We start from the raw sequence: 24,821 nt of genomic DNA, 5'->3' as shown, positions 1-24,821 counted from the left end.
ATATCTGACAGTGTTGTTTAAGTCCACGGAGAGAACAAAGAGAAATCACTGCTCTCAGCAACTGAAGAAGATAGCCAGGGTAATATTGGAAATACTATGCGCAAAAATGAAAGCTTCAAGACGACTGCAAATAAGAAAAGACGCATCATCAAGGCAACAACAAATATTGCCAAAAGTAATCTACCCCTTCTCTGATCTGTCCAATAAATGTGGCAGTACCACTTTCCTGCGACCATGGACTTGACGTTGAAGTAAATCAGATGTGAATTTTGTCAACAGCTGTGTAAAAAGAAAACTAAGATCCAAAAATCATCCAAGGCATAAAACTCGCCATTGTAGGTAGCAAGTTAGGTGTACAGCTTGGTTACAAAAAATGACAGTTTCAGGCGTGTATGTGAGTGAGAAAATATTATTGCCTATGAATCTGCAGCAGGTCGCGTCTTGCAAGTAGTAAAATAGTCGCAGATTTTGCGCGTGAACAGAATGGTTAGTCACACAAGCTGACCAGGCGAAAACGATACACGTGTCTCCGTTGCGCAGCAAGTGACTTTGAGACTAACGATTCTGTAGGGCATCATGTGGGAACATTCTTCTAGGGTTTCCGTTCTTAGGTGGATGCCTCCACGGTTATTGGCTGCGAAAAGGATTCGTCGCTTTAAGCCGATAATAGGAACAGCGAGGAAAAATTAGACATGCGCCTACCCATTTGGACCTGCGTCAATACAGACACGCCTGGGGCCTGTAAGTAATGGAACTCTAAGAGCGTAATGTAGCGTTTCCTACTAATAATTTCAAATTCAGTTTTAACGTTTGCTGTAATTAAGGCTTGTATCTACGTTTGAGATTTTCGTAGGCAGTGATCACTTGAGTGCGTCTATTCAGGTTTGTTCATAGGGTAACATCACGTAGAGATTCCGAACATAGCACTAAGACTCGCGTACTTGGTATAACTGGCCGCAGATTTACAGTCAAGTAAAACTTCCATCAGACCGTTTCATTCTTATATCACCAACTACCAGTTCACAGTGTTACTAATTAAATAATGAAGTGTTGAGTTTCCTTAAGTCTTAAGACTGCTGAGTTGCTGACAAAACTGATCAGGCCCATGGCGTTCAAATTTGAGAAAAATGTGAATAAATTGGAGTTAGATAATTACTGCCCACAGGAAGAATCAGTTTCACCGAATTTTTATTGTTCACAGAATTGTTCAGATTATATCCAGTCATTCAAAAGGAATTGCCTTCTTTTTAGGTCTGGATTTCATAGAAATTAATGTAGAAAGGCATTTCCACATCTATCAAAATTACTTGGAAGATGATAAAATGGAACTCTAAGAGCGTAATGTAGCGTTTCCTACTAATAACAGCTTAAAAAATAATTTTATTCATCATTTGAAACCAGTTTATTCTCCCTTACGAAACTCTTTTGCCTATGAAATTAGCTGTGACAAATGTCCAGCCTTTTGTATAGGGCAAACAAGACGAACAATTTCTGTTATATAGAAAAAACATCTCTTAAGAAAAAAAGGAACAGATATATATAACTTGTCCTTTACCAATCATTTATTAATTACGATGCATAAGCCTACAGAAGTTCATGATGTCAGTATCCTGTGCACAAAGAGGAAAGGCGTCACACTTAATGTTCTTGGAGAGTTAGAAATTTTCAAACAAATTTCTTTCAATGGTTGTTTCATTGTTAATGATAAGTTGCAGTTACGTAATCATTTTTGTTTCCAATGTATAAAGGCGTTATTTGGAGATGCCTATAGTTGAATCTTCTTTTTCCTCAGTGTAGACTCTAAAATATTGTTTTCCCCTCTGTTTTCCATTTATTACATTGTAATAGTTTCCTTAAAAAACGCAGCTAATATTTGCTGTTGCATTGTGCCACATAACTTTCATTTTGATAATACTGGCTATTGATTTGTGAGGTGATCACTCATATGCAAATTAAAATATTTTTCGTAAATTAAGCAGCTGCGGTCTTCGCTTGTTAACAGATGGCGTGACTTGTTTCGTGTCGACGTTGCGCAACTTCGGCATGTGAGCTTCTTAATATGATGCAACCTCCAGTGACTGTTGCCACTTGCAGCCCTTCGCGGCGTGTACCGTGCTGCGCCATGTATTTATAATTTTACTGACAGTTAACAGCTTTATGTCAGTTTCAGAATCTTTAATTTAATGTAGTTTTAGTTGTTGTTGTTGTTGTGGTCTTCTGTCCAGAGACTGGTTTGATGCAGCTCTCCATACTACTCTATCCTGAGCAAGCTTCTTCATCTCCCAGTACCTACTGCAACCTACATCCTTCTGAATCTGCTTAGTGTATTCATCCCGTGGTCTCCCTCTACGATTTTTACCTTCCACGCTGCCCTCCAATACTAAATTGGTGATCCCTTGATGCCTCAGAACATGTCCTACCAACCGATCCCTTCTTCTAGTCAAGTTGTGCCACAAATTTCTCTTCTCCCCAATTTTATTTAAAACCTCCTCATTAGTTATGTGATCTACCCATCTAATCTTCAGCATTCTTCTGTAGCACCATATTTCGAAAGCTTCTATTCTCTTCTTATCCAAACTATTTATCGTCCGTGTTTCATTTCCATACATGGCTACACTCCATACATATACTTTCAGAAACGACTTCCTGACATTTAAATCTATACTCGATGTTAACAAATTTCTCTTCTTCAGAAACGCTTTCCTTGCCATTGCCAGTCTACATTTTATATCCTGTCTACTTTGAGCATCCTCAGTTATTTTGCTCCCTAAATAGCAAAACTCCTTTACTACTTTAAGTGTCTCATTTCCTAACCTAATTCCCTGAGCATCACGCGACTTAATGCGACTACATTCCACTATCCTCGTTTTTCTTTTGTTGATGTTCATCTTATATGCTCCTTTCAAGACACTGTCCATTACGTTCAACTGCTCTTCCAAATCCTTTGCTGTCTGTGACAGAATTACAATGTCATCGGCGAACCTCAACGTTTTTATTTCTTCTCCATGGATTTTAGTACCTACTCCGAATTTTTCTTTTGTTTCCTTTACTGCTTGCTCAATATACAGATTGAATAACATCGGGGAGAGGCTACAACCCTGTCTCACACCCTTCACAACCACTGCTTCCCTTTCGTGTCCCTCGACTCTTATATCTACCATCTGGTTTCTGTACAAATTGTAAATAGCCTTTCGTTCCTTGTATTCCTTCAGAATTTGAAAGAGAGTATTCCAGTCAACATTGTCAATAGCTTTCTCTAAGTCTACAAATGCTACAAACGGAGGTTTGCCTTTCCTTAATTTATCTTCTAAGATCAGTCGTAGGGTCAGATTTGCCTCACGTGTTCCAGTATTTCTACGGAATCCAAACTGATCGTCCCATAGGTCGGCTTCTACCAGTTTTTCCATTCGTCTGTAAAGAATTCGCGTTAGTATTTTGCAGCCGTGGCTTATTAAACTGATAGTCCGATTATTTTCACATCTGTCAACACCTGCTTTCTTTGGAATTGGAATTATTATATTCTTCTTGAAGTCTGGGGGTATTTCGCCTGTCACATACATCTTGCTCACCAGATGGTAGAGTTTTGTCACGGCTGGCTCTCAGAAGGCTGTGTCAGTAGTTCTGATGGAATGTCGTCTACTCCCGGGGCCTTGTTTCGACTTAGGTCTTTCAGTGCTCTGTCAAACTATTCACGCAGTATCACGTCTTCCATTTCTTTTTCATCTACAAAAATGGTTCAAATGGCTCTGAGGTCATCAGTCGCCTAGAACTTAGAACTAATTAAACCTAACTAACCTAAGGACATCACACACATCCATGCCCGAGGCAGGATTCGAACCTGCGGCCGTAGCGGTCGGTTGGCTCCAGACTGTAGCGCCTAGAACCGCAGGGGCACTCCGGCCGTCTCTTCACCTACATCCTCTTCCATTTCCATAATATTGTCCTCAAGTACATCGCCCTTGTATACTCCTTCCACCTTTCTGTTTTCCCCTCTTTGCTTAGAACTGGGATCGATCTGAGCTCTTGATATGCATACAAGTGGTTCTCTTTTCTCCAAAGGTCTCTTTAATTTTTCTGTAGGCAGTGTCTGTCTTACCCCTAGTGAGATATGACTCTACATCCTTACATTTGTCCTTTAGCCATCCCTGCTTAGCCATTTTGCACTTCCTGTCGTTCTCATTTTTGAGATGTTCTATTATTAACTTCTTAATGAAGTATTTTATGTGACGGGAGAATTATTGTTCTTAAATTTGTTAATCAGATACTACATGTAAGTACAGTCCTCTTATAAGTCTCTGCGGAATAAAAACTGTCTGTTCCTTAGTTTTTCTCTATATTGATGTTTATTTATCATCTTTTTAGGGAATTGTGGATTTTGTAATGAAGACAATAATAATCAGTGTCGAAACCTGGTAAAATAAAAATTTGTTGTAACCTGCTGGCTGTTTCGTGTCTATTGTAATCATTATTTTCCTAAATTTATTATTTTATTTGAGATCAAATTGATTTCGCGAGCCTTTTTCTCGTCAGTTGCACAGTGCAAGGAGTTGTTACATGTCATCTTCTACCCTGATGAATAAAATTTGCTTGGTGTATAAATACTTGTAGGGTTGTAGCATATAAGATGATTCAACTAAATTGTTCACCTCATATATTTCCGGGACCGATTAAGACATCGCGATTTGTGAGCAAGTCATTACATAATGGCGTATGGGCTCCATTAATAATTGTATTAAGTACAGAGACATCGGTATCAGCTTCAGTTTCTCAGACTGAGCCATAGTAATTTCTGCTGCTAGTGTTGTATTGTTATAAGAGACAAATTTAACCGCATATCAGCCTTCAAAATCTGATTATTAGTGTCGAAGCAGCTGCAATGTTTTGAACGTCAGATTCATTATTTTTGAACATGAAATCGATTGCAGTCTTATGTGGGAGTCCGCGCTGCTATACGGAACTGTCGTGTCAGGCTGATGGGCGCTCCACCACCAGGCAGCTACACTGTCCGGTCACGTTAAAGTGATCATCTGTCAAAAGCCCAAATATCCCCCTTTTGCAGCGCGGAGGTGGAGGAAGAGAGCCATTCAGTGCCGTGGCCAGCTGGCTGGGTTTCTTGGCTGAGGATGCATGGCATGAAAAGCCCGATCAAGGTGGACCCAATGGGTTCTAGTACTGGGAATTTGGGTTCCAGGGGAGTACTGTAAGTTCATCATGGTGCTCTTCGGACCACGCACGTACAGTGCGAGCTGTGTGGCACATTGCAGTATCCTGACGGTAAAAGCCACCATGCGGAGGAAAAACAGACTGCATGTAGAGGTAGACATGGTTCCTAAGGAGAGATGTGTACTTGTGTTGATTCATAGCGCCTCCAAAATGACGAGACCACCTAGGGAATGCCACGAAAACATTCCCCCAGTCGACAATGCTCCCTCCTCAGGCCTCCTCAGGTCTTCCGACGGTTCTTGCAGGGTCGTACACGCCAACGGCCATCTGTCCAATGGAGCATAAAACGTGACTCATCTTAAACGGCCGTCTCTTGACACTCAGTGGATGTCCAATTGTGGTACTGGCCTGCAGATTCCAGCCTTCATCCCCGATGAACTGCAGGCATCATAGGTGCATGAACCAGGTGCCTACTGCCGGCCGCGGTGGCCGAGCGGTTCTAAGCGCTTCAGTTCGGAACCGCGCGATTGCTACGGTCGCAGGTTCGAATACTGCCTCGGATATGGATGTGTGTGATGTCCTTGGGTTAGTTAGGTTTAAGTAGTTCTAAGTTCTAGGGGACTGATGACCTCAGATGTTAAGTCCCATAGTGCTCAGAGCCATTTTGAACCAGGTGCCTGCTGCGGTGGCTGAAAGGTCGATTGCGGAGGCTCTATGGGTACCCCTTGGTTCATCTGGATGGCCAGCTGCTCAGCAGTTGCACGTTTATCAGCTCGTACACATCTCTGCATCCGTCGTTTACCCCATCTGATCCGTTGTTTACCACAATTACCCCGGCGCCCGCTTTCGATACCGCCATTTTGCCACGTACATATGCTTTGACCACAGCGGCACGCGAACAGTTTACAGACTTAAGGGGAGTCGTACCACCCAAAATGACAAAATTTGACATTTTTACTTTTATGCAGATTATGAAAATATGGATGTTTATGCTTAATTTGGTGTTGGTTTTATTGAAATATTCGATTATTTACTATTTTAAATAAATATTTGAAAATAATCATGCAATGACATTTCCGAGAATTTTGTTTTCCATCATTTCGCATATTGGCATTTTTCTCTGGAACTATATAGTCTAGAAGGCTGTGGTTTCTTTTGTTTCGTAGAGAAATGTCCGTTTCATAAGTTGCCTACACTGGCGGTACTTCGCAGTAAACTCTTTGAACTGTACATTTGTTTGTGTTTTACAACAACAGTTATCCACTAGCCGCGTTTTAGTTTCTGTGTTTCCTGTGATAGTTTTCGTCATGACTAAACCAAAAGGAGTGTTTTAAAAAATACGAAACAAAGGAAACAGATACTACAGAACAAATATAGCAGCAGTAAAAAGAGTGATTAGCGCCGAAGGGCGTGATAATTTGGTTATAAATAGTGACAGTCCTTCTACTCCTCCGAGTGCTTCCAAGAAAAAACTGCTGGGTAATGATGTAAAATACAACGCAGCTTCAGACAGTGAAACAAACTGCAATATCATTATTAATCTCCGCATACTTGTTTCAGCTTTGTGTGAAACTGTGTGTTGTATATGTGGAGGGAAACTGAAATTTCTGAAAAGCTATCTCAACGCAATGGTCTGGTGTGCACTTTACAAATAATGTGTTTGAACTGTAAAAGCGAAAACACTTTCAAGAATTCAGAAGTAAGTGCAAAGAATGGACTTTTTGACACTAATTTAAGATACTTAGATGCACAGGAAAAGGCCAATACGCTGGTAAGGTTCTTTGTGGCTTGCTGAGCCTCCCTACTCCCCCTACAAAATCTATCAAATACAACTCCATAGTAAGAAGTAGTGTCAAGGCGTGTGGTATGGAGTCAATGACTACAGCAGCAGAGCAGATTGTGGCAGAAAATGGTAGTTCTGACATAGCAATATCATTCGACAGATCCTGGCAAAAAAGAGGTTTCCAGTCAAAGAACTCATGTGCATCTATTATCAGCATCGACAATGGGAAAGCGTTGGATGTTGATGTGTTGGCCATGTACTGTCAGGGTTGTAGGCAAGCAGGCAAGAGTACTGAAAAGCAAACTAAGCATGAAATGAATTGTCAGAGAAACTATGAAGGAACTAGTGGAGGGATGGAGGTTGCTTCTGCAGTGAAAATTTTCCAACGTTCCCAGCATGACCGTGCTGTTTGCTACATTAGTTTTCTTGGGAATGGAGACTCACGATCGTATAAGGCAGTGGTGGAGAGTAAACTCTATGGTTATTTGTCAATTACAAAACTAGAGTGCATTAATCATGTGCAAAACAGGATGGGCACGAGACTACGTAGACTCAAACAGCAGTTGGGAAGTATCAGATTATCTGATGGTCTACGTATAAGACGTCGACTGACTGATAAACAAATGGATCAGATTACACAATATTATGGTATGGATATTAGAAGTAACAGACATAATTTAGATGGTATGAAGAGAGCTGTTTGGGCAATTTATTTTCACAAGCTGTCTACAGATGCTGAACCAATACACAACCTTTCTTCCACTGAACGGTGTAAATACTTGAAGGCAAAAGAGGAGGGTAAAGTAGGCACTTTCTCGCACAAAATTACTATACCAAATGCTGTTATGCTTGCCATGAAACCTGTGTTTCAGGATCTTGCCCAACCAGAGCTGTTGAAGAAATGTCTCAAGAGCAAAACACAAAATGCGAATGAATCATTTAACAATGTTGTATGGTTAAGGATACCAAAAAATGTGTTTGTTGGAAGGTCAGTCTTTGAAGTTGGTGTTTTGGATCCTGTTCTTACTTTTAATGATGGATATTCTGGAAGACTACAGGTTTTGGAATATCTTGGCATTCATAAAGGTTACAACACCACTAAAAGTGTGATGGACTTGAACCAACTGCGAATTATGAAGGCAGAGACTGCGACAAACAATATGTCAAAAGAAGCCAGATCCGAGAGGAGGAGGGCAGCACTGGGTGAGGAAGATGAAGGAGGAGATGAGGACTACCATCCAGGAGGAATCTTACGTATTTTTTATTTATCAGTTGGCTGTATATTAAATTTTTTTCTTTAAACGCAATTTTCTCAACATGACATTTTTCAATATAAAAGCCCCTTTTTCTCAGAAACTTCTGAATCTACATCAATGAATTATTTACCACATAACATAGATAGTACAATGATGTTGTAGCTCCACTTTAGTAGTATTTACTGTAATAGTTAAATTTCAAGTAATTAAAATTGTGAAAATTTACACCAAAAAATTATATGTTTAGGGAAAAAAAATCATAACTTTTTCCAATTGTTATTTTAAAGTGATTGTACAGCAATACAGTCACAAAACATGGGAGAACAGGTGACAAAAACACCACATTTTTATACTCAACAGTTCCTGAGAAAAAGGGGCATTTATATAGACAATTTAACATTGCCGAGATAGGGCGGTTCGACTCCCCTTAACCGTTTCGGAACTGCTTCGACCCTTGGTCCGAAAGTCAATGACCATGCTCTTTTGAACGTCAGATAAATCCCACCGTTTCCAAATTACAGTGACTGCACTGTTTTCCGCATCCCCCCGACATGCTTTATGTACCCTCCACTTCGTTTGCAAAAGCAACGTTGATACCGATATCTCTGTAAATAATATAGCTACGAAAAGAGACTGTACATCGAGTTTCTCAGATTTCATCTAGAAAAACAGAATAACGGTACCTTAATCGGTTCCGGGAATGTCTGAACTTGTCTGCGTTTGGTTGAAACACTATGTCTAAACGGACTGTAACAGAACGATACCGAAAAACGTCGTAGCTGGTAGAGATTGTCTTGAGTGGTAAACTAAGGGTATGAACTAATGTCCACAAACGTCAGCCAACGACGCTACAAAACGTCAAAATTGTATGAGTGAATGGTCACAGCTATGCCACACCTTCAGGAAGAAGTGAAAAACGTCCTGTTTTACACATATAGGTCGGAACGCTAGAAAAGTATAGCGGTTCAAATGGATCTGAGCACTATGGGACTTAACTTCTGAGGTCATCAGTTCCTTAGAACTTAGAACTACTTAAACCTAACTAACCTAAGGACATCACACACATCCATGTCCGAGGCAGGATTCGAACCTGCGACCGTAGCGGTCGCGCGGTTCCAGACTGTAGCGTCTAGAACCGCTCGGCCACACCGGCCGGCAAAAGTATAGCGAAATGCTGGAAGACCTGCAGAGGTTAGAAGCTTGGTGCAGAGGGCAACAACTGTTACTCAACATACAAAAATGTGACGTATCGTGTATAAACAGGCAGACAGACCCATTATTGTATGCTCACGGCCGCCGTTGTGTGGTGCGCAGGCTTCGTGGGCCCGATGGACGCGGCCGGGCTGGCGGCGGTGCAGCGGGTGACGCGCGTCTTCGAGCTGCCGCACGTGGTGGCCTTCGGCGACGACGCCTCCACGGCGCTGCCCGTCACCTCCCACAAGCCACAGCTGCGCACGCAGGTCAGTGTCCTCGGACTTTCTGCTCTCGTACACTCTAAGAACTGTGGCCCTTATGGAAGCAGTTTTTGGATTTCCTCCTGAGGGATATCGTCCCAAATTCTGGTCAATTGGCGCATTAGAATGTCAAAATAGCGAGCTGGTTGGAAGGCTATGCTCATAATGCTCCGAACGATTTTAATTGGGGAGATATTAGGCAACATATCTGACCAAGGTAGGGTTTGGAGAGCACGAAACAAGCAGTGGAAACTTCATCATGTGCGAGCGGGCATTGTCGTTGAAATGTAAGCCTAGAATCACTTGTCACGAAGGGCAACATATCTGGGAGTAGAATATCGTCGACGAACCGCTTCTACATCTATACTCCGCGAGCCACCTTACGGTGTGTGGCGGAGGGTACTTATTGTACCACTTTCTGATCCCCCCTTCCCTGTTCCATTCACGAATTGTGCGTGGGAAGAACGACTGCTTGTAAGTCTCCATATTTGCTCTAATTTCTCGGATCTTTTCGTTGTGATCATTACGCGAGATATATGTGGGCGGTAGTAATATGTTGCCCATCTCTTCCCGGAATGTGCTCTCTCGTAATTTCGATAATAAACCTCTCCGTATTGCGTAACGCCTTTCTTGAAGTGTCCGCCACTGGAGCTTGTTCAGCATCTCCGTAACGCTCTCGCGCTGACTAAATGTCCCCATGACGAATCGCGCTGCTTTTCGCTGGATCATGTCTATCTCTTCTATTAATCCAACCTGGTAAGGGTCCCATACTGATGAGCAATACTCAAGAATCGGACGAACAAGCGTTTTGTAAGCTACTTCTTTCGTCGATGAGTCACATTTTCTTAGAATTCTTCCTATGAATCTCAACCTGGCGCCTGCTTTTCCCACTATTTGTTTTATGTGATCATTCCACTTCAGATCGCTCCGGATAGTAACTCCTAAGTATTTTACGGTCGTTACCGCTTCCAATGATTTACCACCTATGGCATAATCGTACTGGAATGGATTTCTGCCCCTATGTATGCGCGTTATATTACATTTATCTACGTTTAGTGAAAGCTGCCAGCTGTCGCACCATGCATTAATCCTCTGCAGGTCCTCCTGGAGTACGTACGAGTCTTCTGATGTTGCTACTTTCTTGTAGACAACCGTGTCATCTGCAAATAGCCTCACGGAGCTACCGATGTTGTCAACTAAGTCATTTATGTATATTGTAAACAATAAAGGTCCTATCACGCTTCCCTGCGGTACTCCCGAAATTACCTCTACATCTGCAGATTTTGAACCGTTAAGAATGACATGTTGTGTTCTTTCCTGTAATGCTGCTGCGGGTGACAACCAGAGGGGTCGTGCTATGAAAAGAAGTGGGACCCCAAGCCATCACTCTTGGCTGTGCGCCATGTGGTGGTATGTCTTCACAGATAGGTCTTCACTGGTCGTCGGAGCTCAGTTCGAAGAGGTACTCATCACTGAAAACAATTCTACTCCAGTCTATGATACTCCAAGCCTATGAGTAAATCAATGCCAAGCCGAATAACTACCTGCATAAGGGCCAGAGAGGGACCAACGGGTTACTGACTTGTTCAATTTGTGAAGCACTTTCTCTTGGATAAATGCTACAGTTTTTCTGAAACTGTACTCATTTCCTTGTTGTACCTGTGTATTACAACTACCGATTTCCGTCCCATTCGGGTTATTCATTCGTTGTGCGTCGTTCTTTTTGTCTCAGAGTGCATGTTCCCCTGAAACATGTGCACTGTCTGATCAAAAATATCCGGACACTAATATGGTGAGTCTCTACCTTCCTGTTTATGACATCTTGAACACTGTTGGGGACTCTTTCAATGAGATGCCTGAATCTCTGCGGAGGAATGGCACCCCATTCTCCCTCAAGAGCCGAAACCAGAGAAAGTTGTGGGGTAGGACGCTACGGTATGGAATGAGGTCGACGTTCTGGCTAGTCGAAAAGGTGTTTCATTGGGTTCAGGTCGAGACTCTGGACAGGCCAGCCTATTTCTGAAATGTTATTGTCCAGAAGCCATTGCCTCACAGATGCTGCTTTACGATGGGGTGCACGGACGTGATGAAACAAGCATCATTCCTGAAACATTTCTCTATTGTACGCAGTACACGATGCTGTAAAATGTTTTTATATAAAAAATGTTTCAAATGGCTCTCAGCACTATGGGACTCAAGGGGAAGTTTACTATCTTTTGGTTCAAAAAATTGATTTTCTTTAAATTGCATTTTTGGATCCATAAAAGTGTTTAAAATCCACCCCTGAAACGGTTTTTCCGAATATGGAACAGAAATGTTTGTTATTAGCGGTTGAACAAAAAAAAATGAACCTGCCTGAAATCGGCCTTTTTCACGCACCAGTTTTTTCAGGAATTTCGACTTTGTACTCGCGAAAAATTATTCTATCTGCTTGTCCATTACTAAAACTGATAAAGTGATCAAGGAGCTTACGACCTACTACGGCTTGGCAATCCGACGGCATTCCAATTCGGTGGAACAGATGAAGAAGGCGATTTGGGCAACGTGTTTCTAGAAGTGTCCGACGGATGACCATCCACAACTCCAAAATTGTCCGGCTGGAGAAACTAATTGGTGCAAGTGGCGCATTGCAGAGGCTACCGGACATCTGGACGAATATCAACACGACCAGCCGCTCTCCAAAGAAGTTCAAAAAGTGATTCATCCGATTTACGAGGCCCTTTCGGAGGACGAGTTACTGTACCGGTGCGTGGGAGGAAACACACAAAATTGAAATAAAAGTTTGAACTCGTGTTTGGAAGTTAGCCCCCAAACATTTGCATTTTGGTGCGAAGACTGTGGAGATTGCGACTTTCCTGGCAGTGAACAGCTTCAACGAAGGGTATTCGGCAATTCTGAAGACCATGACAACGATAGACGTCACCATGGGATCTACTCGACGCAGTTCGCCAAGCATTTGGACGACCACCGGATTCAAGCGGCCGAAAACCGCTTGTCACCGGCCGTACGAGCGGCTCTGGAGCAGCGCTGGATGGCCCAGATCGAGCAGGATGCCCTCTATGAGGAAGAGTAAGGACCAGTTTATGGACCAGAAATAGCAGATTGAACTAAGTTGCATAATATTGCATTTATATGTAGTCAAAACTTCAAACCCGTTTTTCTCGAAATGACTTTTTTTTTATGGCGCGGTATGGTAACTTCAAATCTACTAAACCGATTGGCATGATTCTTTGTTTCCGACGGAGCTAACTAAATTGTATAGGAGCTGTACCACTTTTATTCCGATCCATCAACTATAAATATTTTTAATTGCCCGACGAAGTCGAAAAATCGATGTAAGAAAACCTATATTTCTTCAAATGGCCGCCATTTTGTTTCCTATGGTCCAAATAACTTAAGCGAGGAACTCCTAAAGAATTTTATATACTTCGCTAACGTCAACTCAATTTTGATTTCAGACGAGCCGGCTGACCTGTGACATACCGCTCGTGGAGGTCTACATCGTAATTTTGTTTCATTCCGACGGCACGTCCGCCTCTGCTCTTGAACATTTCAGGACGAAAAAATTCCAGTTGGTAGAGGAAACATCAATAAACATTTTGACCAAATTTGACATTAATATGTATAACACATCCCGAGAAAACAATTCTCAAAGAACATGCTTTTTTCGGGCCAAAGATAGTGAACCTCCCCTTAACATCTGAGGTCATCAATCGCCTAGACTTAAACTGCTTAAAGCTAACTAACCTAACGACATCACACACATCCATGCCCGAGGCAGGATTCGAACCTGCGATCGTAGAAGCAGCGCGGTTCCGGACTGAAGCGCCTAGAACCGCTCGGCCACAGCGGCCGGCAGTTTTTATATATCATTCAGTATCTAGCGTCTTCTTAATCATAATAAGAGGAACAAGCTCTAACCTCGAGTAACACCTCCGTGTCGTAACATTACCTCCTTCGTTCTTCACTGTTGGCACTACACGTGATGACTGGTAAACGACTCCTAGCATTCACCAAACCCAAACATTTGCATCGGAGTGTCACAGGGTATAGCGTGATTCACCACCTCACATCACTCGTTTCCAGTCATCGACTATCCAGTAATGTTGCCCTTTATACCACCTCAAATGTCGCTTAGCGTCAATTACAGAAAGCCTGCTTATGAGAAGCTGCTCGACCACTGTACCCCATTGTTTTTAACTCCCTACACGCAGTCATTGTGCTAGCTGGACTGCTGGTTCAAATGGCTCTGAGCACTATGCGACTTAACTTCTGAAGTCATTAGTCGCCTAGAACTTAGAACTAATTAAACCTAATTAACCTAAGGACATCACACACATCCATGCCTGAGTCAGGATTCGAACCTGCGACCATAGCGGTCGCTCAGCTCCAGACTGTAGCGCCTAGAACCGCACGGCCACTCCAGCCGGCAGCACTTTCGACTCACGAATGACTCCTTCATGCGATTTTTTCCAAAAATTTTCTGCAGTACCCGCCCGTCCCTCTACTCAGCACATGAGCTTTGCCCGGTCTTGATTTAGCTGTGGCTATTCCTTCGTGTTTCCACTTTACAACCACATCACCAACAGTCAGCATTGGCTGCTTTAGAAGGGTCGAAATGTCTCTGACGGATGTGTTACTTATATGACGTCCAAAGGCTAGTCCACGTTCGAAATCACTGGTTTCTCTTGAGCGACCCATTCTGCTGTTACTGCTTCCCTAAAAACAACACAGTACTTCTCGCCTGTTTTTAAAATGACGGGTCCGCCTCTCGTGAAATCCTGTGGCCAAATCCGAATTACATACGGATGTCCGTATATTTTTGATTAGACAGTGTATAATGTAGGACATTGCTGCACAAGCTGATTGTCAACAATTTTGCACCGTCATCAATAGTGCTTTTGCTACCAGATTTCTGGCGACGAGAGGTTTTTGGCACATCAGAGCTCGTACCAGCTACCTAAAAGTTCAGAGCTGCTACAGACGCGAAATTTAACCAATAGGAAGAAGATGCTGTGATATGCAGATGATTAGCTTCTCAGAGCATTCACACAAGGTTGGCGCCGGTGGCGACACCTTCAACGTGCTGACATGAGGACTGATGTCTCATACACAAACAGCAGTTGACCGGCGTTGCCTGGTGAAACCTTGTTGTGATGCCTCGTGTAAGGAGGAGAAATGCGTACCATCACGTTCCCCACTTTGACAAACGTCGGATTGTAGCCTATCGCAATTGCGTTTAATCGTATCGCGACATTGCTGCTCGCGGTTGGTCGAGATCCAATGACTGTTACCAGAATATGCAATCGGTGGGTTCAGGAGGGTAATACGGAACGCCGTGCTGGATCCCAACAGCCTCGTATCACTAGCAGTCGAGATGACAGCCATATTATCCGAATGGCCGTAACGGATCGTGCAGCCACGTCTCGATCCCTGAGTCAACAGATGGGGACGTTTGCAAGACAACAACCATCTGCACGAACAGTTCGACGTTTGCAGCAGCATGGACTATCAGCTCGGAGACCATGGCTGCATCACAGACAGGAACGGCTGCGATGGTGTACTCAACGACGAACCTGGGTGCACGAATGGCAATACGTCTATTTTTCGGATGAATCCAGGTTCTGTTTACAGCATCATGATTGTTGCATCCGTGTTTGGCGACATCGGACGTGAACGCACATTGGAAGCGTGTATTCGTCATCGCCATACAGACGTATCACCCGGCGTGATAGTATGGGGTGACATTGGTCACACGTCTCGGTCACCTGTGGTTCGCATTGACGGCACTTTGAACAGTGGACGATACATTTCAGATGTGTTACGACCCGTGGCTCTACCCTTCATTCGATCCCTGGAAATCCTACATTTCAGCAGGATAATACACGACCGCATGTTGCAGGTCCTGTACGGGCCTTTTTGGATACAGAAAATGTTCGACTGCTGCCCTGGCCAGCGCATTCTCCATATCTCTCACCAATTGAAAACGTCTGGTGAATGGTGGCCGAGCAACTGGTTTGTGACAATACGCCAGTCACTACTCTTGATGAACTGTGGTATCGTGTTGAAGCTGCATGGGCAGCTGAAGCTGTACACGCCATCCAAGCTCTGTTTGACTCAGTGCCCAGGCGTATCAAGGCCGTTATTACCGCCAGAGGTGATTGTTCTGGGTACTGATTTCTCAGGATCTATGCATCCAAATTGCGTGAAAATGTAACCACATGTCAGTCGTAGTATAATATATTTGTCCAATGAATACTCGTTTATCACCTTCATTTCTTCTTGGTGTAGCAAGTTTAATGGCCAGTAGTGTACATTGTACTTATTGGTTTTCTTTTAATTGTTTTTTGATCCTGTCCACATAGATGCGCTCATTGCTGGATAAAAATGTGGGAAGTCTTAACGAAACATTACCTTAAAAGAGGGGAGCAAACCTTTGTCGTCGAATGCGTTATATATAGTCAACGCTCTATCTACTACAAGAGAATACACTTTTTGTCGTGGAACTGGGATATGAACTGAGTAAAGTCTCCTGAAGGTAATGGATATGGACGTTGGCAAAAAGTTGTTTTGAGGCGACACTCAACCGATTATCCGGCTTCATAATTCTAATTTCTGCCATCATTCCGCTTGGCATTGATGCCTTCGTATTGACATTATAGTAAGCCCTATAGTTCATACACACTACCACAGGTCAAGCCTTCCTCCACTTTTAAGTTTTTCGAGGACGTTATAATTATTGCTCAAGAAAAAGATTTCCGTTAGTTAATGTTTCTGGCAAACAAACATTTCATTCTTCTGCGTGCACTGGTTACCTCGAAATATTCCTCCAAAGACCCTCTCCGTCAGTACAGTCAAGAAAATATCCTTACAGTAAGTTTTGAACTGCATAATAAAGTATTTTAGGTAATTTCTCTCAGGTTTCATAAATATCATATCTTCTCTAAAACTCAACTGCTCCGCTATAACAGCTGACTGACGATCAAGCGCACCACAGATCACATTAACACAGTCAAGGAGCTTATTCACTACTCGTGCATCGCGCTCGTACATCTTTGTACCAGTACAGCAAATGTCATATGTTTTCAGTGGCAGAAAATCTTTGAAGACCTTATGTCCCCTACCCTTAGTGATACAGTCACAAATTCACAGTCTTCAGTGAGCTTGTTATAAACGTAATATTTAACATTAAAAATATTACACTACTTGCCATTAAAATTGCTACACCAAGAAGAAATGCAGATGATAAACGGGTATTCATTGGACAAATATATTATACTAGAACTGACAATTCATTACATTTTCACGCAATTTGGGTGCATAGATCCTGAGAAATCAGTACCCAGAACAACCACCTCTGGCCGTAATAAAGGCCTTGATACGCCTGGGCATTGAGTCAAACAGAGCTTGGATGGCGTGTACAGGTACAGCTGCCCATGCAGCTTCAACACGATACTACAGCTCATCAAGAGTAGTAACTGGCGTATTGTGATGAGCCAGTTGCTCGGCCACCATTGACCAGACGTTTTCAATTGGTGAGAGATATGGAGAATGTGCTGGCCAGGGCAGCAGTCGAACATTTGCTGTATCCAGAGAGGCCTGTACAGGATCTGCAACATGCGGTCATGTATTATCCTGCTGAAATGTAGGGTTTTGCAGGGATCCAATGAAGGGTGAAGCCATGGGTTGTAAAACATCTGAAATGTAACGTCCACTGTTCAAAGTGCCGTCAATGCGAACAAGAGGTGACCGGAACCTGTAACCAATGGCACCCCATACCATCACGCCGGGTGATACGCCCCATATGGCGATGACGAATACACGCTTCCAATATGCCTTCACTGCGATGTCGCCAAACACCATCATGATGCTGTAAACAGAACCTGGATTCATCCGAAAAAATGACGTTTTGCCATTCGTGCACCCAGGTTCGTCGTTGAGTACACCATCGCAGCCGCTCCTGTCTGTGATGCAGCGTCAAGGGTAACCGCAGCCATAGTCTCCGAGCTGATAGTCCATGCTGCTGCAAACGTCATCGAACTGTTCGTGAAGATGGTTGTTGTCTTGCAAACGTCCCCATCTGTTGACTCAGGGATCGAGACGTGGCAGCACGATCCGTTACAGCCATGCGGATAAGATGCGTGTCATCTCGACTGCTAGTGATACGAGGCTGTTGGGATCCAGCACGACGTTCCGTATTACCCTGCTGAACCCACCGATTCCATATTCTGCTAACAGTCATTGGATCTTGACAAACGCGAGCAGCAATGTCGCGATACGATAAAACGCAATCGCGATAGGCTACAAATCGACCTTTATCAAAGTCGGAAACGTGATGGTAGGCGTTTCTGCTCCTTACACTAGGCATCACAACAACGTTCCACCAGGCAACGCCAGTCAACTGCTGTCGGTTGGAAACTTTCCTCATTTGAGCACGTTGTAGGTGTCGCCACCGGTGCCAACCTTGTATGAATGCTCTGAGAAGCTAATCATTTGCATATCACAGCATGTTCTTCCTGTCGGTTAAATTTCGCGTCTGTAGCACGTCATCTTCATGGTGTAGCAATTTTAATGGCCAGTAGTGTAGTTACCTAGTTACTGCTTTCCTTAAGTACATGGAAAAGTGTCTTACTTATCACCACGACCTGTATTTAACATACGTTGGTGAAAGTAAACGTTACGTAATTTGGAGGGGGAGGACGGAAAGGAAATGGGAAGAATTATTAATGTCAGCTGTATCGGGACATTGTGCGGAATCAGAGGCGACGAGTGAAAATTTGTGCTGGATCGGGATTCGAACCCAGGATCTCCTTACTATGTAGTTTTGTGAAGCACTGCGCCACCCAGACACAGTGTTTATCACAATTAACCAGACTATTACGATACGACCCTCGGCCGATCCACATTCCCACCTAGTGCCACTTATCCGCAGTCTGAATAACGCAGTCTCACCGCAGCACATTTCCCAAAGACAAGCCACCACGCATTCATATGAAAGTATATATTTTGGTCCGAAACGAGTAAGTGATTTTCTGGCGATACTTCAACAAATAGAACTACAGAATACTAAAGGGCAGCATTGTGCTGTCGTGTAGACACCATAGCAATCTGTGGTGTCACCACCAGACACCACACTTGCTAGGTGGTAGCTTTAAATCGGCCGCGGTCCATTAGTACATGTCGGACCCGCGTGTCGCCACTTTCAGTGATAGCAGACCGAGCGCCACCACACGGTAGGTCTAGAGACGTACTAGCACTCGCCCCAGTTGTACGGACGACTTCGCTAGCGATGCACACTGACGAAGCCTCGGTCATTTGCAGAGCAGACAGTTAGAAAAGCCTTCAGCTAAGTCCATGGCTACGACCTAGCAAGGCGCCATTAGCCTTACATAGTTTGTATCTAAAGAGTCTCACTTGTATCATCAAGAGCGATGTACCAAGGATGGATTAAAGTTAAGTATTCCAGAAGCTACGTACTTTTCTTTATAGCATTCATTACGTATCCTGCGTGAGCTAAACGCGTGCCTTTCGGCTACTTCAGAGTGGCGTGGCTGTCTTGCTACGCCACAACACAATCTGTACGTTCAACCTATTTGAATAACAGTCACTACATCACAAATTTATTTATTTCAGATAACTAGTTTCAGCCAGTATAATCCATCTTCAGATCTACAAACTCGTCGAAACAACAGTCAAAGCGCAACAGTTGCTGCGACGAGATCGCGTTATTCAGACGACTTGAGATTGCTATCTGCAGAATAACTGTCACCGTGTGCAGACTCATAGTTAAAAGGTAATTGTGTCCTATTTACCAGAGAACCTCGAGCGTGCTGCTCAAACTATCTACGTCGTAGCTCAGTAAAAATGTCTGCAGTATTATCCAATTACAGATCTATTTGCTTAGGAGCGCGCGAACGACCTCAGCGGTTATGTAATCACTTGTAGAGACATTGGGTATGATGCATACGCATGGTCGCTGTCGGAAGTTGGTGCCAGGGTCGGAGCATCCAATAAATAACCGGTTTACGGACAAGACTTGTATGTCCGGCTTCTGACCAGTGTACGGCGTGGAGCGAGGCATGACCAGGTACACCACACTGCCGCAGAATGTGGGATCTCTTTGCACTGATAAGCCCCCCCCCCCCCGCCCTCCACCGACCAATCTGCCTACCCACACCACTGTCGCCGTTCAATTGTGCGTTCCATTTCCATTTTCAGTGTTAAAAGACGCTAAACGCCAAGTTAGTACGAGGGTAATCCCAAAAGTAAGGTCTCCTGTTTTTCATATAAGTACATAGACCTGTTCATTTCTACAATGGTTTACATCAGTTTACATCTTGAACATTTAGCTATTTTTCGACATAATCACCATTTCTGTCGATGTATGTTTGAAAACGCTGTGGCAGTTTTTGTATGCCCATGTCATACCAGCTCGCCGCCATGCTGTTCAGGAAGTTATGAACCTCTTCTTTCACCTCGTCGCCGGAGCTGAATCGCTTTCCGACCAAATGTTCTTTCAACCTAGGGAACAGGTGATAGTCACTGGGCGCCAAGTTTGGACTATAAGGTGGATGGGTGATTATGTTCCACTGAAACTGTTGGAGGAGAGCAACGGTTTGCCGAACGATGTGTAGGCGAGAGTTGCCATGGAGAATGTGTACGCCCTAGCTCAACATTCCTCTTCTCCGGTTCTGAATTACCCGTTTGAATTTTTCCAGTCTCACAGTACCTGTCAGCGTTAACTGTGGTCCCAGTGGGCATAAAGTCGACCAACAATACCCCTTTCCGATCCCAAAAAACGGTTGTCATGACTTTACCGGCAGAGTGTGTTTGTTTGAATTCCCGCGGCTTTGGCGAAGAAGAATGCCGCCATTGGCGTGATTGTTGCTTGCTCTCAGGTGTAAAGTGGTATGCCTAGGTTTCGTCCCCGTGACAATTGAGTCCAGAAAGTTGTCCTGTTCGGCTGCAAGGCGGTGAAGAAATGCGCGGGAAGCATCCACTCGTTGCCGCTTGTCGTCCTCAGTCAGCATGCGTGGCACCCATCTTGCACACACCTTCCGGTAGTTCAATATTTCCGTTAAAATTCTGTGAGCGGTGCTTCGGGAAATCTCAGGAACTGACGTGCAGAGATGATCCAGAGTAATCCGCCGATCTTCACACATGCTTTGCTCAACCTTCAACACTGTCTCCTCAGAAACTGACAGTCTCCCGCTCCTTTGTTCGTCATGAATTTCGGTCTGACCAGCTGCAAACTCTTTACACCACTTACGAACATTTTTGACATCCATGCACGACTCACCATACACTTCCGTCAACTGGCAATGGATTTGAATTGGCGCAGTGCCCTTTGCGTTCAAAAACCGAATAACTGCGCGCAATTCGCACTTGGCGGTAACATCCAACGGGAGCTCCATTCTCAACGGCTGCCAAGCCAAGACTGGGCGCCTGAGGGCGGCGTGCGCATGTTTACACACAGCGCGTGAAGCACTCTTCATAACAGTGTGACCAACTGCCATACAAAGAGAGTTCTGTAATTATAAAAAAAAAAAAAAACCAGGAGCTCTTACTTTTGGGATTACCCTCGTATATGGTAAGTTATCACTTGCGAAGTTGTAAAAATGTAGTTTCAAGGTGGACTTTTTTCTTGAAGTGAAAATGTCACTGTCAAGTTTTCCGATATTTCCCTGAATTAAGCCTGGCAAATGCCCTGCTTGTTAATCTCAGATGATAATCACTTACTTGCTACACCAACTTACGCACATCTAGCCTGCACTCCAGCTCTAATGACTTAGTGGTAGGCAGGGTATAAAATTAAATGTCCCTTCCTTCCTTTATCCTTTGTCAATCCTTTCCCCCTTTTTCGAAATGTACCAGAACCCACTTGCACCGCCTGTATAGAGACAACCGTTTGTACATTTCTTCATAAGGTGACGGTAGTAAAAGTCAGTGGTACGGCCCGCCATTTCGAAAAATTCACTTGCTTTCTTTCCTTTGATTTCTTTTTCGTTATTTACATTCAGTCATCAGGAAGGAGAGTTATCAGCAGCCTTGAATTTTTATATCCATTATGGATGTGAAAAACTGCGACTGAGATGAGTAAAGATTTTCAGAAAAAACTACTACCAGTCCCCTTTTGTGATCGTGCAACTTTTGTTTTACGCTACTACTTTTCCAGAGTGATTTGTGCACCAGGACTGAAACCATAGATTGCAAATAAGTGTACACAACGACCCCCAGAATGCTACAAACAATTACTGAAAACTGTGTACCATGTGATGATGAGTCGCAAGTGTCTTGAAGCCGGTCATGGTGAAATAAAAATGGTACCATTACAAAAGGCGTCTGCTTGTAGTTTTTTCTGAAAGTCTTTATAAAAAATTAATGTGCTGTTTATTAAAGTTGCAACACCAGAAAAGATAGCAAATAACTAATTATACTTACACAGTATAGCAGAAAGAATACGTGATCAAATTTGTAAATGATTTGGAGCCATACAAAATCCGAAATTAAGTACACAGACCGGTCAGTTTTGACAGCAACAAGGGCTCTAACGGCTTTTCATCGAGTCAAACTCATCTTGGTTGACAGATATGACTATGTTATTTGATAATGCTTCAATTTCAAGTAGTGGGGTTGGGCCAGTTGCGTTCAGTTTGCATTGTTGCCAGATCCTGCCAGCCGTATGACTTCACGCACTATTGCCAAATCCCTCCCCCCCCCCCCCCTCCCAATCCTCTCCGTATGTCTCTGACATAGACCCACTGCCCTATGCATAAAATGACACAAAATTAAGAAAATGACAGTGAAATTCAAAAATGAAGTTGGTGGGCCTACCCAGCGGTCCTATGTTTAAAATCCAAGATGGCGGACATAGGTTACTTGTTTTACTGGGTCTTTTCCAACTCTCTGACATCAGATTCTAAGATTAAGAACTTGCTGGATACTGAGATGGCATGCATGGTTCATAGGTTACTTGTGCTAAGTTAAGAGTCCAAATTAGCCAGTGGGTATTCCCTTCGGTCATAGACCACTTGTACTAATTTTAAAATGATGGGAAGTCCAAAAAGTTAAATATGGTTGCTTGTGCAAAGTTAAAAATTGCGAGAAATTCTAAAATCCAATTACCCTAAGAGTAAATGGTGGGTATGCTACTGTTCATCAGAACTAGAGCACTTTTTCTATGTTCATACTTGTATAGGTCATTGGGAAAACCTATATGATTTTCAAACAGATGTCAATGTTGTATGCGCATAGTAAGATACAAATGAGAGAGGTACACTATGTGATCAAATGTATCTGGACACCGGGCTAAAATGACTTACAAGTTCGTGGTGCTCTCCATCGGTAATGCTGGAATTCAATATGATGTTGGCCCACCCTTAGCCTTGATGACAGCTCCCACTCTCGCAGGCATACGTTCAATCAGGTGCTGAAAGGTTTGTTGGAGAGTGGCAGCCTATTCTTCACGGAGTGCTGCACTGAGGAGAGGTATCGATGTCGGTCGGTGCGGCCTGGCACCAAGTCGCGTTCCAAAACATCCCAAAGGTCTTCTATAGGATTCAGGTCGGGATTCTGTGCAGGACAGTCCATTACAGGTATGTTATTGTAGTGTAATCACTCCACCACAGGCGGTTGAAAGATGCAATCGCCATCCCCAAATTGCTCTTTGATAGAGGGAAGCTGGAAGGTGCTTAAAACGTCAATGTAGGCCTGTGCTGTGATACCTCCACGCAAAATAACAAGGGATGCAAGCCCCCTCCACGAAAAAGCGACCACATCATAACACAACCGTTTCCGAATTTTACTATTGGCACTACACACGTTGACGGATGACATTCACCGGGCATTCGCCATACCCACACATTGCCATCGGATGGCCACATTGTGTACCGCGATTCGTCACTCCACACAACGTTCTTCCACTGTTCAATCGTCCAATGTTTACGCTCCTTACACCAAGTGAGGCGTCGTTTGGCATTTATCGGCGTGATGTGTAGCTTATGAGCAGCCGCTCGACCATGAAACCCAAGTTTTCTCACCTCCCACCTAACTGTCATAGTACTTGCGGTGGATCCTGATGCGTTTGGAATTCCTGTTTGATGGTCTGGATAGATGTCTGCCTATTACACATTGCGACCCACCTCAACTATCGGCGGTCTCTGTCAGTCAACAAACGAGGTTGGCCTGTACGCTTTTGTGCTATACGTGTCCCTTCACGTTTCCACTTCACTATCACAGGAGTGTGGAAATCTCGCGTACAGACGTATGACACAAGTGATTATCACCTGACCACGTTCGAAGTCCGTGAATTCAGCGGAGCGCCCCATTCTCCTATCTCACGATGTCTAATGTCCACTGAGGTCACCGATGTGGAGTACCTAGCAGTAGGTGGCAGCACAATGTGTGTAATACGAAATTCGTATGTTTTTGGGGGGTCCGGGTACATTTGATCCCATAAAACATACACTTAAGGTTTATTTCTTTAAAAATTGTCACACATGCCAGTCTCTCTTAAAACACGCTGCTGGGAGGCGAGTCTGCTGCCACTCTCCTCAGGCAGGTGACTGCACTGTGTCTAGCTGCACAGAGCCACATGTCCCACACCATGCTGCACCAGTGACAGGATGAGTCCACAGGCTGGCAGCTGATTGCACATTGCGTGCACCACGTGTTGCCCACTTCAGAGCCTAGCGTGGAGTACTGTAACGGTATAGCAGCAGCCAGCACTCCACAGGATGTTACATGTTGTCCACATATACGACGAACTTAGCTCTATATAAAACGTTCAGCGACTGTCAAGTAAGCTTTATGGAAGAATATAGACCATAGTCTTGGGGAAACGACACAGTCATACACACAGGATGTTTTGGCCCCATGCCATTTTAATAAATCTGAGCATAACAGAAGCTGACAAAATCTCACACTTGATGAAATAGGTCACGGAAGACATATAACAAGCATTTCTGGTAAACGACGTCACAAAGTCGCAGGAATTTATCAAGTGCAAAAGAAAAAAAAAAAAAGGACACAAGAGCTATGACTCACTACCGACTGGTCCCTATGGTAGTTGTGGGAGGCCATCATGAGCGCATCTCTTTCACATGCCAGAAAGTAAGAGAAGAGTGTATAACAGCGAAAAATGTTGCACTAAGAGAGAGCAGCCAT

General features: G+C 43.7%; 1 protein-coding gene across 1 annotated transcript in view; it reads left to right on the top strand.

Annotated features, from left to right (window-relative positions):
* Window positions 1-24,821, top strand: part of LOC124788514 — a 367,862-nt gene that overhangs the window by 219,825 nt on the left and 123,216 nt on the right. The window contains exon 4 of the mRNA XM_047255783.1: window positions 9,517-9,662. Within this exon, the coding sequence (XP_047111739.1) occupies window positions 9,517-9,662 (146 nt within the window). The remainder of the gene's footprint in view (window positions 1-9,516; window positions 9,663-24,821) is intronic.

The sequence above is a fragment of the Schistocerca piceifrons genome, chromosome 3 (assembly GCF_021461385.2).
Source record: "Schistocerca piceifrons isolate TAMUIC-IGC-003096 chromosome 3, iqSchPice1.1, whole genome shotgun sequence".
NCBI lineage: Eukaryota > Metazoa > Arthropoda > Insecta > Orthoptera > Acrididae > Schistocerca > Schistocerca piceifrons.
Note: the sequence above shows the minus strand (reverse complement) of the source record. Positions and strands in the feature narration are given on the sequence as shown.